The 15,528-nt window shown below is 41.2% G+C and overlaps 1 protein-coding gene across 7 annotated transcripts in view; it reads left to right on the top strand.

Moving 5' to 3' along the window:
- afap1l1a (actin filament associated protein 1-like 1a) overlaps positions 1–15,528 on the top strand; it is a 105,411-nt gene that overhangs the window by 52,158 nt on the left and 37,725 nt on the right. For 2 of the 7 annotated variants that reach the window (XM_061901848.1, XM_061901844.1), the window contains exon 1: positions 780–980. The exons of 2 other annotated variants lie outside the window; for them this stretch is intronic. In XM_061901848.1, coding sequence (XP_061757832.1) covers positions 950–980 — 31 coding nt within the window. In that variant the 5' untranslated portion in view covers positions 780–949. Of the gene's footprint in view, positions 1–778; positions 981–5,396; positions 5,494–8,507; positions 8,768–15,528 lie in introns of those variants that run through there. 3 more of the 7 variants (XM_061901849.1, XM_061901846.1, XM_061901845.1) reach the window with 2 other exon arrangements.

Here is a 15,528-nt window from a genome sequence, read left to right as displayed (position 1 = left end):
TTGGTAACCGGTGTGGATGTTCCACTTATGCCTGTCTGGAGCACTCCTCAGTACTCGAAGATTGATCTATGTCTGGAGCTGTCATGCACGACGGTTTCGCTTTCTGTTTTTGAGTGAATTAAAACTCATCTTACCTGCTCTCCGTTCTGCTGGTTCTTGCATTTAGGGGTCACTAAAACTGCAACAATGCGAGTTCCTAACAGTTTGGCCAAAACTTAGCTCAAGCAAAATGCCAATAGAGATGTGTTGTCCTGCAAAAGTGGACCATTAAGGTTATGTATTGTTGTCTGTGTGTGCTTGGGGGTTTATGAGTGTAGTGTTAGTGCTGGTGTTAGTGAAGGCATGTTTGATCATGTCGGAGTCCTTGAGTATGCCTGAGGGGGGAACAAGTTACCCACGTGTAACATTTTGAAAAGTCTCAACTTGCCTATTCCTTCTAATCTAGTCCTTTTCCTCACCTCACCTTTTCAAATAAAAACACCCGCTATAACATGGAAATGGCCACTTCATTACAACTTTATTAAACAATTCTCCAATTGCGGGTTACTTTTAAAATGCAGATTAATCATAGCCGCTTTAAGTTAATAACTGGCTCACGAAAATATTGGTAAAGATTAAAGCTAACTATTTTGTCAGACGTTTGTGAGAAGCCGTTTCCCAGGTACTATACAATCCCCACTGGATTAGTGCAGACAGGGATCTAATAAGGACACACAACCCTACAATCCCCCTGCCCCCCCAAATGAAAAGAGAGGTGGGGAGAGTGGGAGGGAGGCAGTGATAACAGATCAGAGGGGAGGAAGGGAGAGGTGGGATTGTGATTTCAGCAGCAGGCAGGCTGGAGCTCACCTCCAATTGCAAGCCAGATATCAAGCAGGCCTTGACTGTTGAACATTTCTCACACTATCTGCTTGGTATACATGAATGAACCCCTCTGTGTGCTGGAACCATGGTTGGACTCTCTTCCACTGTTGTGCAGGGTAAGTGTTGCCCAGTGCTCGCTTCTCTACATATTGTAGGCTGAATAAGGGACGAGAGTTTGTCAAGCTATCCGCCTACTAACAATGAGATGTGTTAACCTTCCTCTTGTGTTAGCTTTCTGTTACCATCTCTTATGTTAACGGGTCGGTTTTGACCCATGTTTTAAATCAGCTGTAAAATACACTAAAAACAATTACCTATCATCCAATTTGTTTCTCATCTCTTGGTTACCTTGTTAGGCTTCCTTATCCTTGAAAATATTGGTTTTAATATTTTTGGTTTGGGCCATTGGGCCTTATTTTGTCAGTATACCCCTCGATTTCGATTTTTAAAAATGGTAAAACGGACCTCAAGAGAATCCTATAAATAAAAAAAAGGCTGTTGTGTTACCTAACTATTACTAAGGGGTATTAGAACACATCTCTTAAATAAATGTGTTTTGTTTATTTTTTCATTTTAAGAATTTTAACTATAGTAACATCTATGGTGTTACGGGTCAATTTCGACCCATATATATTTACTCCAAGAAAAAGGCTAAAAAGTATTTTTTTCAGCAACAGAAATCCAACATCAAACAAACAACCAATTAAGCGAATGAAACCAAGAGAAATAGATTACTAGTTCCAAAACTAATAAAAAAACAAAATCATAGTGGCAAAAAGTGACACTTTTAGTGTCCGTCTTTTGTTTGTTTTTGTACAGGATAACAAGGTAAAAATGAGAATCCACTAAAGCTCACATGATTGGGAGAGGAGCTGGCTGTCAGTGTGTTCAGTTTTGGCTCTTATCATTGCTTTATCATCTTATTTTTATAACCGGGTCGAAACAGACCCTAACAACACCAAGGGCATAATTTCTACCAGAGCATTTTATAATTTTGTGAAAAAAATTAAAATGTTTTATTTTGTTGACAAAGAGGTTCCTGACAAAGTCAAAAAGCTTTGATGCAAAAAAATAAATGTATGTGGTGTTTTTATGCATTTAAAAACTAAAACGGGTCGGTGCCGACCCTAACACAAGACGAAGGTTAATGGTAAAGCTTTGCAAAATGGAAGCCTGATGTGAGACACAGATGGATGTCAGCTCGCCACTGAACGCTTTAAAAAGGTAGACCCTGTTCTGGATTTTGTTCCTACCAGAGGATATGTAGGCAGGTTGGTTAGTTATTTTTATTATCGTGGTTTCATACCAATGCGACAGTCAGTGTGTCCTCTGCCAATGAAGACAATCTAATTGATGCAACTTCACTGATAATGTAGTGGTTCACTTGGCTGTGTTCAGTTCAGTTTCCACTGTTCGTGTGAATGTTTGCCCGTCTCGATACAATCCCGTGATTGACTGTCAGCCAGTTCAAGGTGTGATTGGATAAAGCACCAGCTCCCTGCACACCTGAACTGGATAAGATGTACAGAACATGTAGGGATGGACTTTTAGGATACGTGTAAACTTTTTTTTTATCTGTTTTAAAATATGCTGAATAAAATGTGTTATCGTTGATTCAACAAATAGTGATAATGAGTTGAGATATTCGACATTTGATCCTAACGGACTTGACTAGTGTATCATGCTGTAAGACATGGGTGTCAAACTCTGGCCCGCCATGTAATTTCGTTTGGCCCTTGAGGCAATAATAAATTAACATTAGAGCTGGCCCGCCGGTATTATACAGTGGCTGTGCCGCTGTATCTCCGCATTCAACGCTAATTCTCGTACTTGCCAACCCTCCCGATTTTTCCAGGAGAATCCCGAATTTCAGTGGCCACACCGAAAATCTCCCGGGGCAACCATTCTCCCGAATTTCCCCCAGGACAACAATATTGGGGGCGTGCCTTAAAGGAACTGCTTTTAGCATCCTCTATAAAAGGGGCGCTCAGACTTTTTCTGCAGGCGAGCTACTTTTCAATTGACCAAGTCGAGGAGATCTACCTCATTCCTATTTATAATTTATATTTATTTATTTCTGAAAGAGACATTTTTGTTAAAAAGTTAATGGTGTTTAATGATAATACAAGCATGTTTAACACACATAGATTCCTTTCTTTCATGAAGACAGGAATATAAATTGGCGTATTTGATTCTGATGACTTGCATTGATTGGAATTAGACAGTGGTGCTGATAACGTCCGCATTTTCAAATGGAGGGAAAAAAAAGTCCTCCTTTCTGTCCAATACCACATGAAAGTGGTTGGATTTGGCATCTCATTTGTCCAACTTGCATACTCGTTTTTAAACACTTTGTTATGAGAGTAGCATATGTGTGTGGCCCTTTAATGTCTGGCAGCAGGTGAGTGACGTCAGTGAGAGTGCGGGTGGGCAAGCAAGTGAGAAAGCGGTCGCTGAGGGCGGGGGAGAAATACATTGGCATCAAACTCCGTAGCTTGCTAGCTTGTGCACGCTAGCTTTCTGAGACTCTTATTTTGTTAGCACAGGCAGGATGAAACAGGTCTTTTATGGTGAAGACAGGAACTGTGCAGTCGGTCTTTAGAGTTTTGACAGTAGGTACGGAGTCTCTAGAAATAAAATGTGTTTCTCTGCGTCCGCCCTGTTAGTGATTTTTTTCTTAAATATGAGCTCGCAGCAGCCAGCGTCATCTCACAAGATCCTCGGGTGCCGAGAATGTAAAACAACTGACGAAAGTGAAGTCTTGGTATGATTGATGATTGCTCATTTTTATGTCTATTTTTTAATGCCTGGCTTGAGATCGACTGACACACCCTCCGAGATCGACCAGTCGATCGCGATCGACGTAATGGGCACCCCTGCTCTATAACCTGTCGTCACGTCCGCTTTTCCTCCATACAAACGGCGTGCCGGCCCAGTCACGTAATATATGCGGCTTCTACACACACACAAGTGAATGTAAGGCATACTTGGTCAACAGCCATAGAGGTCACACTGAGGGTGGCCGTATAAACAACTTTAACACTGTTACACCACACTGTGAACCCACACCAAACAAGAATGACAAACACATTTTGGGGGAACATCCGCACCGTAACGCAACATAAACACAACAGAACAAATACCCAGAACTTCTTGCAGCATTAACTCTTCCGGGACGCTACAATATACACTCCCGCCGCTACCAACAAAACTCGATTTTGCATGTCACTATAAAGTTATATTAGCCTTGCTTGTTCAATATTCAATGCAAAACTTGTTTGAGTCCCTATTAAAAGGTTAAGTTGTTGAACTTTGGCCCTCGGCTTTGTTCAGTTTAGAATTTTGGCCCACTCTGTATTTGAGTTTGACACCCCTGCTGTAAGACTTGCTTGAGTTGAAGAGAATTTTAATTATGAAATTATAACTTTCAATAATTCAATAATATGAAATACAATTCCCAAGCAAATCATAATCATTGTAGCAAAACCCACAGCATGACAAAACACAGGAACTGTGCATAACAATAACTTTTGGTGTATTTTAATTATCAGAATCCCGGGGTTTACGAATGCACCTTTCTCTCCATAACAGTGATAAGTGCATTAAGGAAGAGTTGTGTTGCTTTTGCAGTGGTGGACCCAAGGATTGCCGTTGGCTTGTTGAGGTTGGCAATACAGTTTAAAAAGAGTGTCAGACTATGTTGTGAGGCTACATCACTTACAAGATGTTATTTGCACGATATTAACTTTAAGCACATGTTTCAGGTAGCTTAGTCTGCATCCATTTAGCTCTGTGGCGACTTGTCCAGGGTGTACGCCGCCTTCCGCCCGATTGTAGCTGAGATAGGCGCCAGCGCCCCCCGCGACCCCGAATAGTATAAGCGGTAGAAAATGGATGAATGGAAGAGGGTTCTGGTTACTGATGTTGACGTTGGGTTTTGTTAACCATCCCTAGTTCCAAGTATGCTCAGCTAATACAATATGATACACAAAACATTGGTGAAGCAGATTTGTTATCTTGCATCATCGTATTTTAGGATAAACACTAAGGATTTTCCCCATGAATGCGTGGGTTCCCTCCGGGTACTCCGGCTTCCTCCCACTTCCAAAGACATGCACCTGGGGATAGGTTGATTGGCAACACTAAAATTGGCCCTAGTGTGTGAATGTGAGTGTGAATGTTGTCTGTCTATCTGTGTTGGCCCTGTGATGAGGTGGCGACTTGTCCAGGGTGTACCCCGCCTTCCGCCCGATTGTAGCTGAGATAGGCGCCATCTCCCCCCGCGACCCCAAAAGGGAATAAGCGGTAGAAAATGGATGGATGGACTAAGGATTTACATTTAACACTGGATTCAACACTAGTTTTTCTTGTTGCAGTACTTGATCTCTAGACGCTACAACGTTACGCCACAATCTCCACTGGTTCATTTTCTTGCTGCTCTCAATCTCCTATCGGATAAATTGTTCTCTGAAATAAATTACAGGAGACACTCATTTATCTTCTTTCTCACCATTTGTTTTTGTTTGTTTTAGCTTTTTGGGACCTTTCGTTTTCTGTCATTGTCAACGCAGACGTGCCAATTCTCTGTTGGTCATTAAATCCTCAGATGCATGTGTTCCTCTAGAATAGGTGAGTGAATATACAGTACTACTGAGAACTGTGCCTACCTGACCTGAGACCTGCTCAGTGGGCCTGTGGTTATAGTGTCCGCCCTGAGATCTTTAAGTCCTGAGGTCAAATCCCGGCCGAGTCATACCAAAGACTACAAAAATGGGACTCATTACCTGCCTGCTTGGCACTCAGCATCAAGGGTTGGAATTGGGGGTTAAATCACCAAATGATTCCCGGCCACGGCTACCGCTGCTGCTCACTGCTTGTCTGTGGAAATTAACTTTTTTACACTAAAGCTACTGAAAATAGGAACAGTTTGTTTTGGGACCCTTTCCACCCTTCTTATCATAGTATAGCAATATCAAATGACTTAAAGGCGAACTGCACTTTTTGGGGAATTTTGTTCACAATCATTATGAAAGACAGGAAGACAAAATATATATATATTTTTTTACTGCAGTCTAATTTGTATTAATCAGTTTATTCTAGGTGGCTAGCAATGCAGCTACTGGGTTTAATTAATTTTGCCCCTAGATCACTTTGAAAATGCATTCAAAAGTCACCAACATTACTTAATTTATGTTCCGTAACCTCCATAATGACCAAGCTGCAGCGACATTGTTATTGTAAGAGCGAACACTTAGTAACTCTTTATTTAGCGTAGTCACACTTCGCCTTGCGACGGCATGCTACGGCATTAGTCGTAAGTTAGCTTCAGAAAGAGGTAAGTTAGCTACTGCGTCAACCGTTGAATGGCTTTTTGAGTTTGTAATGCTCAACACAATGCAATAGGACACCAATCTGTACTGAACAAACATTTTACAGTATCTGTGAAGTATGAGCCCGTATTTCATGTATTGTATGTGCACAGCTAGCTCCACAGTCTATGTACTGATATGCTGTATATATCATGATCAATATTATAGTGATTTAAGACGTTTTTTCCTGTAGATTTTGGGTAAGCACCCCATTTTTGTTGGCATAGCTTGCCTCAAAGTTCCACATTTACATCATAAAGTCACACCCACCTCGCTCTCAGCTTCCGTCTGCTTTAACGTTTCAACCTCTCTTTGTGCTCGCTTCTATAACCAGTAGTTCATCCTCTGTGCGTTCAGGTTCAAAAAGATAAGGTTGTGAATCCTCATTCGTCCAAAAATAGTCGTCTTCATAGTCTTATGCCATGATTAGAACACACACGTGTTTGTTCCCGGAAGTAGAAACACACATTTGTTGCCGTAAGTCGGAAGTACGCCGCTATGGGAAAGGAAATAAATGCGCTGAGAAAAGTAGTTCCGGCAATGCTTAAAATAACCAAAAGTTGGTAAATATTGCACATAGTACATATTTTTATTAACGTGTCTGTTAGTACATTGTAAGTGAAGTGAAGTGAATTATATTTATATAGCGCTTTTTCTCTAGTGACTCAATCCGCTTTACATACTGAAACTCAATATCTAAGTTACATTCAAACCAGTGTGGGTGGCACTGGAAGCAGGTGGGTAAAGTGTCTTGCCCAAGGACACAACGGCAGTGACTAGGATGGCGGAAGCGGGAATCGAACCTGCAACCCTCAAGTTGTGTGTATATAAAACGTTGATGAAGGGATGGAAGTTGTTTGAGGGTTTTGAAGGCTACAATGGTGACTCCCATTAGCCACTTTTTGCAAGTATTTTTTGTCATCTTTAGAATCCTGAAAAAAAATAGTGTGTTCTTGTCTTGCATAATGATTGTAAACGATAGGAAACATAAAAAAAAAAAAATGTGCAGTTCCCACTTTACCTTGAACACAACGTGCATGTGAAATGTGAACCAGGGAATTCAAAGAAGACACAGCAAGTGACTGCATTTAAATGCAAATTAGTTGATTGTGCCCTACAGTTACCTAAGCACAATAACGTTTGAAAGGCCTGAGTTAAAGTGCCAAAAAGAACAAAGGAGCGACATTTTTTTGTCAATAGGTCTGTTTTGTGTTCTTCACATTCCAGTCCTGTTGTCACACTGAAGTGACAGATCTCTTTCAACCAATGAAAAGATGGCATCTGAATCTTAGAGCTTCCATTCGCTTTTGTGAGGTTTGAGTTTGAGTTTGAGTTTGAGTTATAGTTTATTTCGAACATGCAAGCATACAACATGAAACATCACAATTTCCAGTTTCTTTTTCCAACATGTTCGAAAAGGAGGAGGAAGAAGCAGAGCTTATTTAATCCTACCCCTTTTCTTTACATAACAGTTGCTAAAACTTTTGTTCACTTCCTGTTCTCATGGTATTCACAATGTATACTCCATAAGTAATAAGTAATCACAATACGAATAAATGAATAAATAAATAATTGCTGAAATTTTAATCCATACGATGAGATAAATCAGATTATTTTGAGAATGAATGAGTGAGTAAAATCAGAATGTTTATCATGGTTCTTCATTTTTGTACTTTGTTAACACTTCCAGTTTGAAGAGTTTCTTGAAGTGGATCATATTAGTACATTGTTTGATTGCTTTGCTTGATCCATTCCATAATTTAATTCCACATACTGATATACTGAAGGTCTTAAGTGTTGTACGTGCATACAAATGTTTTAAATTACATTTTTCTCTAAGATTATATTTCTCTTCTTTTGTTGAGAAGAATTGTTGTATATTCTTGGGAAGCAGGTTATAGTTTGCTTTGTGTATAATCTTAGCTGTTTGCAATTCCACTATGTCGTGGAATTTCAGTATCTTTGATACTGAAATTCCAAAATGTCATGGTTGCCAAAATGTCATGCGGTACGGAACAGTTGTTTCAGTACCCACCGGACATGTAATAAACATTTGCTTTCGTCATCTTAACCAGACCGTACGCTCGGTGGAATCGGTGAAGAAACAGTTCGGCCCCTTGGGTTATTTTGTAATGCTGTAGTTTTTGACTCTGGAGAGTCTTGGTTGACATCACATTCCTCTTTAATTAGTTGGAATGTGCTCAACAATATTGTGAAACAGGGTGGCTGCTGAATGACTTAACTGTCACCCCGGACAAAAGTTGTTTATGTGTGAGTGTGTGTCAGCGGGGCAGACTCAGCAAATCTCATTAAGGAGGGAGGAAAAACAGCTAAAGTCGGATTATTTTTCATATCAAGCGTTGGATGGACATGTTGGCACAGGTGCGCTGTTTGCTGACAGGATTCTAATTCCCAATCAGTCCGCACATCTCTCCCCCTCATCCATGTAGTTTGTGTAGCGTCTGGAACAAAACGTCTACGCATGCATCTTCACCCACAGGCTGCACTTTGCAGAGGCTCGCACTATTGACAAGGTGAGGAATGTGTGTAGTGTTTACCAGCAATTGTCAGCCAAGTGACAGGAAGTCACCATTTGAAGGAACGAAGCTATTAAAAAGCTCATGTTTTCATTTGCGGCGTTTTAGGTTTTTGAATCATCCCCAGTCAAGGGTGGTAAAAGTTAAGCTTTAATAAGAAACCTCGAGTTTGATTTAGTTTCCTTCTTATTGAAAGGCAAACATAGCACTGCTGAACAACTGCAAACTTAAAGTTAAAGTGAAGTGAATTATATTTATATAGCGCTTTTCTCTAGTGACTCAAAGCGCTTTACATAGTGAAACCCAATATCTAAGTTACATTTAAACCAGTGTGGGTGGCACTGGGAGCAGGTGGGTAAAGTGTCTTGCCCAAGGACACAACGGCAGTGACTAGGATGGCGGAAGCGGGAATCGAACCTGCAACCCTCAAGTTGCTGGCACGGCCGCTCTACCAACCGAGCTACACCGCCCCAGTACCAATGATTGTCACACTCACACTAGGTGTGGTGAAATTTGTCCTCTGCATTTGACCTATCTCCTTTTTCCACCCCCTGGGGGGTGAGGGGAGCAGTGGGGAGCAGCGGTGCCACGCCCGGGAATCATTTTTGGTGATTTAACCCCCAATTCCAAACCTTGATGCTGAGTGCCAAGCAGGGAGGTAATGGGTCCCATTTTAATAGTCTTTGGTATGACTCGGTGCATGTCACAGGTTGATTGGCAAAACTAAATTGGCACTATTGTGTGAATGTGAGTGTGAATGTTGTCTGTCTATCTGTGTTGGCCCTGCAATGAGGTGGCGACTTGTCCAGGGTGTACCCCGCCTTCCGCCCGATTGTAGCTGAGATAGGCACCAGCGCCCCCCGCGACCCCAAAGGGAATAAGCGGTAGAAAATGGATGGATGGATGGACGGTATGACTCGGCCGGGGTTTGAACCCACAACCTACTGATCTCAGGGCGGACACTCTGACCACTAAGCCACTGAGTAGGTCAACTTAAATGATCATCTGTTGTTTTAGATATGCGTGATGCCGTGATTTTAAAAGCATGATTTTGGATTTAAAGGTGGTCCTTTGTGCCTCACGTGTCAAATAGAACTTCCATCCATTTTCTACCGCTTGTCCCTTTTTTGGGGTCGCGCGGGGTGCTGGAGCCTGTCTCAGCTGCGTTCGGGCGGAAGGCGGCGTACACCCTGGACAAGTCGCTAACTCATCACAGGGCCAGCACAGATAGACAGACAACATTCGCACTCACATTCACACTCTAGGGCCAATTTAAATAGACCCCCATTTTAGACCAGTTGATCTGCCGTTTCTTTTTCTTTTTCTCCTATGTCCCCCTGTCCCTTGTGGAAGGGGTCCGGTCCGGTCCGGTGGCCATGGAGGTAGTACTGGCTGTCCAAAATCGGGACCCAGGATGGACCGCTCGTCCAGAGTCAGGACTCAAGATGAACAGCTCGCCTGTGTATCGGTTGGGGTCATCTCTGTGCTGCTGATCTGCCTCCGCTTGGAATGGTTTCCTGCTGGCTCCACTTTGGATGGGACTCTCGCTACTATATTGGATCCACTTTGGACTTGATTCTCACGGTTACGTTAGATCCACTATGGATTGGACTTTCACAATTTCATGTTAGATCCGCTCAACATCCATTGCTTTCGGTCTTCTAGGGGGAGGGGGTTGCCCACATATGTGGTCCTCTCCAAGGTTTCTCATAGTCATCATGGTCGACGTCCCACTGGGGTGAGTTTTTCCTTGCACTTATGTGGGCCCTACCGAGGATGTCGTTGTGGTTTGTGCAACCCTTTGAGGCACTTGTGATTCAGGGCTATATAAATAAACTTTGATTGATTGATTGATAGTGTTGCCAATCAACCTATCCCCAGGTGCATGTTTTTGGAGCAGGTAAACAACTTAATTCTCATTTTGGGCAAACTCTGTGACATATGTCAGCATTTATTAAATCGGAGCTTATTAATCTCTTGTCCGAGTATACAGAAATGTTTTTCAGTTTTGTGTCAAGGCATCGCCAGTATGTGCTTGCTAGAGCTGATTTAGCGCTGACTGTAATTTGTAATCCTCTGACTCACAGTTTTGTCTCCAAGGTTAGGGGAAGCACAGTTTCACTCCAGAGCCTGAATCTAAACAGCTGGAATCTTTGGCAAAGTGACAGCGTTCACTTGGCCAAGCATTGACTCCTCGCACAGTGAGTCGGGTCGTAATGAAAAGGGTCAAAGTGGGAGATCCGTGCATGAATCAATTCCTCGTGCCAACTTCACGGAGAGTACAAGTGGGGTTTTAGTACAATTGGAGGAAATGCTTGTCAATAAGAAGTACAACAAACTGCTACTGCAGCTGCGCTGTTTGATCGGAACATTGATGGGCCATTGTTTGACCCTGAGGAAGACCCACCTCAGGAAAAAAAATGTCTGAGTAAGAGCAGTTTACTTAACCTGACTCTCGCCAGATCCTTGTAGTTCTCTGAGCTCCACACAAGGATCTGGGCTCGAAGGCAATGCAAACTCCTGTAAAGATCGCAAAAAATAATGAACCAATTAGGATCGCCGGGCGGGATTTCATAAATGTGACGTGGCGCCGAAGCGACTGTTTGATTCAACAACAAAGGCTGCACGCAGTGAGGAGTCGTGTGCTGACATTGATTCTGCTTTTGTTTCAAGTTTCAAGTTTATTGTTCTTCGGTCAACAAACAAACAGTTATACATACATAAAATGAAAAATGAAAAAACGTTGCAGACCGAAAGGGTTTAGGCCAGGGGTCACCAACTTTTTTGAAACCAAGAGCTACTTCTTGGGTACTGATTTAAGTGTTATACATATATATATATATATATATATATATATATATATATATATATATATATATATATAGTCATTTGTAAGTTACATGTAAGTGTGATTCAAACAAGAATAGCTAAATAAATAAAGCTATATATATATATATATATATATATATATATATATAAATGGGTATTTCTGTCTGTCATTCCGTTGTACATTTTTTTTCCTTTTACAGAAGGTTTTTTTGTAGAGGATAAATGATGAAAAAAACACTTAATTGAACGGTTTAAAAGAGGAGAAAACACGAAAAAAAACTTTAATTAAATGATCCAAAATGAACCATTAAATGAACCAAAATATGACTTATTGTATCTTTGTGTAAAATATTGGACACAGTGTGTTGTCAAGCTTATGAGATGCGATGCAAGTGTAAGCCACTGTGACACTATTGCTCTTTTTTTTTTTTTTTGTGCAAATGTTTTTAATGATAATATCCATTAGGGGTTTTTAATCACTGCTATTTTGAAATTGTTACTAATATTGATAATATTCATTTTTGTTTCACTACTTTTAGATTGTACCTTGTCATGTTTGTGTGTCCTCAATTGCTCTGTTTATTGCTATTCTGAATGTTGCTGGGTTGGGTTTGGTTTTGGAATTGGATTGCATTGTTATGGTGTTGTTGTGTATTGTTTTGTTGGAATGATTAATAAATTCATTAAAAAAAAAAAAAAAAAAACGGCCAGCGGGCGACCCATCTGGTCCTTGCGGGCTACCTGGCGACCCCAGGTTTAGGCTGAAGTTGAAAACTTATTGCGCCTAACCCTATAAGCAATGTCAAGTACAAAATAAATATAAACTTCCGAAAAATTTTGAAATGTCCTTTGCACAACATATTGTGAATACCCATTATACACAACATGAGTTGCTATTATATATACAGTAAAGGCATGTGAAATATCCTTGCACACGTATTAAATCAATGTTTATTTATATAGCCCCAAATCACAAATGTCTCAAAGGACTGCACAAATCATTACGACTACAACATCCTCGGAAGAACCCACAAAAGGGCAAGGAAAACTCACACCCAGTGGGCAGGGAGAATTCACATCCAGTGGGACGCCAGTGACAATGCTGACTAATGGAAACCTTGGAGAGGACCTCAGATGTGGGCAACCCCCCCCCTCTAGGGGACCGAAAGCAATGGATGTTGAGCGGGTCTAACATGATACTGTGAAAGTTCAATCCATAGTGGCTCCAACACAGCCGCGAGAGTTCAGTTCAAGCGGATCCAAGACAGCAGCGAGAGTCCCGTCCACAGGAGACCATCTCAAGCGGAGGCGGATCAGCAGCGTAGAGATGTCCCCAACCGATACAGGCGAGCGGTCCATCCTGGGTCCCGACGAGCGGTCCATCCTGGGTCTCGACTCTGGACAGCCAGTACTTCATCCATGGTCATCGGACCGGACCCCCTCCACAAGGGAGGGGGGGACATAGGAGAAAGAAAAGAAGCGGCAGATCAACTGGTCTAAAAAGGAGGTCTATTTAAAGGCTAGAGTATACAGATGAGTTTTAAGGTGAGACTTAAATGCTTCTACTGAGGTAGCATCTCGAACTTTTACCGGGAGGGCATTCCAGAGTACTGGAGTAATTGGAGCCCTTTGCACCAATTATATACTATGTATACAAACAATTATACTTCCATTATTATTTATATCCCAAGTTTAGTTTTCAATCAACATTAATCACAATGTTGATTCAAGAGTGATTGCAACTGTTTTGTCGAATTTATCGAATATTAATTCTTTAAAAAATGAACAGAGAACGGTTTTGAAGGCATTTTTTAACTTTTTGCTCTGTCGTTATCCAATATGTCGGCTGTTCTGTTTTGGATTTCCCGGCGTCGCTCTCATCAGTGTCACGGGTTGATTTCGATGTGAGTGGTTGACGTAGCATGTTATTCAAGATAACGGACTAGCGTTTTTTTTTTTAACAAGGCCATGCCTTCTGAAATGCATCTCCTATTGGGAAGTCCCAGATCCTTGTGTGGAGCTCAGCGAAATACAAGGATCTGGCGAGAGTCAGGTTACAGTTTACTGTCACAGCATTGACAAAAAACATGCATACATAACACATGGTTGTACTGTAATGTAACTAATATACACATTCTCCACATTCACAAAGCTGACCCTTTTCAATATCCACTGAACGTCTCGATTGAAACACCTTAAGACTGCATGTGTTTGTGTGTGACTGGTGAAACAAGTCTTGTGACCATATGGCCGGCCGCCCAACAAAGACTTTTCTGGCTGAGCGACTGTCCGATGGCTGACCCCAACAAGATGCATGGTTCAGCAGGTCTAACCAATGTAGTCGGATGCTGAAAATGGAGCAGGAAGAAAAGAACTTGTGGAGGGTTTGGGTGTGATGGAGATGTTGGAGCTCAACCAGTTGTCAACAAGTTGCGAGGGGTTTTATAGGAGTGGAAAATTGCAAGCTAGCACACGACAGTGTTGAATGAAAAGCAATGAAAAGGACACAGAATTGTGGTTTGGTTTTTGGAGCACATGCTTGGTTCTGGAATCACATTGGATAACACTGGAATTCCAACACACATTTGCCAGTGCAGCAGGTTGTCCAGCAGCTGTGGGGATTAAGGGGCATTTTTACCAGATGGTATCAACTTTAGCCTGCAGCTGCTTCTTCGTTGTTGTTTTTTCGTACTCTTGTTAGATTTATCACCAAGTAGTTTTAAATGTATAATATTATTAATTATTTAACTCGGCACATCTCTGGTTTCAGGTATGACACTCTTTGGTTTATTGTTTGTGACCTAAAACTACATAGAGTAACAACCGTATTTTTCGGAGTATAAGTCACTCTGGAGTATAAGTCGCACATGCCGAAAATGCATAATAAAGAAGGGAAAAAACATATATAAGTCGCACTGGAGCATAAGTCGCCTTTTTGGGGGAAATTAATTTGATAAAATCGAACACCAAGAATAGACATTTGAAAGGCAATTTAAAATAAATAAAGAACAGTGAACAACAGGCTGAATAAGTGTACGTTATATGATGCATAAATAACCAACTGAGTAGGTTCCTGGTATGTTAACGTAACATATTATGGTAAGAGTCATTCAAATAACTATAACATATAGAACATGCTATACATTTACCAAACAATCTGTCACTCCTAATCGATAAATCCCATGAAATCTTCTTCATCGGTGTCTCTTCTAAATAATATTATTGGATATTTTACGGTAATGTGTTAATAATCTCACACATAAGTCGCTCCTGAGTATAAGTCGCACCCCCGGCCAAACTATGAAAAAAAACTGCAACTTATAGTCCGAAAAATACGGTATGCTTCATTAAACATTGAAGACGATTAGCATATAACGGGCAAAAACCCATTAATTTTTAATTGAATTATCATCAAACATGTGTCTTGCCATTCATTTTCAATGACTGCCTTGTTCCTGTCAGAGCACATGCTGCTGATTGCAGAAACTGCAACACCTTTTATCCACTTTTTTTAGTTCAGCCTTGGGGGAGGTCTGCCCGTCAGATGAGTACCGCATTATCTGTACTATAAGGCGCGCCGGATTATAAGGCGCACCTTCAATGAATGGCCTATTTTAAAACTTTGTTCATATATAAGGCGCACCACATTATAAGGCGCATAGAATAGACGTTACAGTAGAGGCTGGGGTTACGTTATGCATCCATTAGATCAGACCTGGGCAATTATTTTGACTCGGGGGCCACATTTAGAGAAAAAAATGTGTCTGGGATCCGGTGTATCTGATTTTTAGGAACACTAATGAAAAACCTCACAATAATGTCTGATTGAATGCTAAAAACGTTATGACAGATCGCCTTAAAAAACCAATGGAATTTTGTTTTTCTATGAAGGATAAAACACCGAATCTTGACAACACATGAACATCACA

This window comes from Nerophis ophidion, linkage group LG05 (genome assembly GCF_033978795.1).
Source record: "Nerophis ophidion isolate RoL-2023_Sa linkage group LG05, RoL_Noph_v1.0, whole genome shotgun sequence".
NCBI lineage: Eukaryota > Metazoa > Chordata > Actinopteri > Syngnathiformes > Syngnathidae > Nerophis > Nerophis ophidion.
This window is presented reverse-complemented; position numbering and strand designations above follow the sequence as displayed.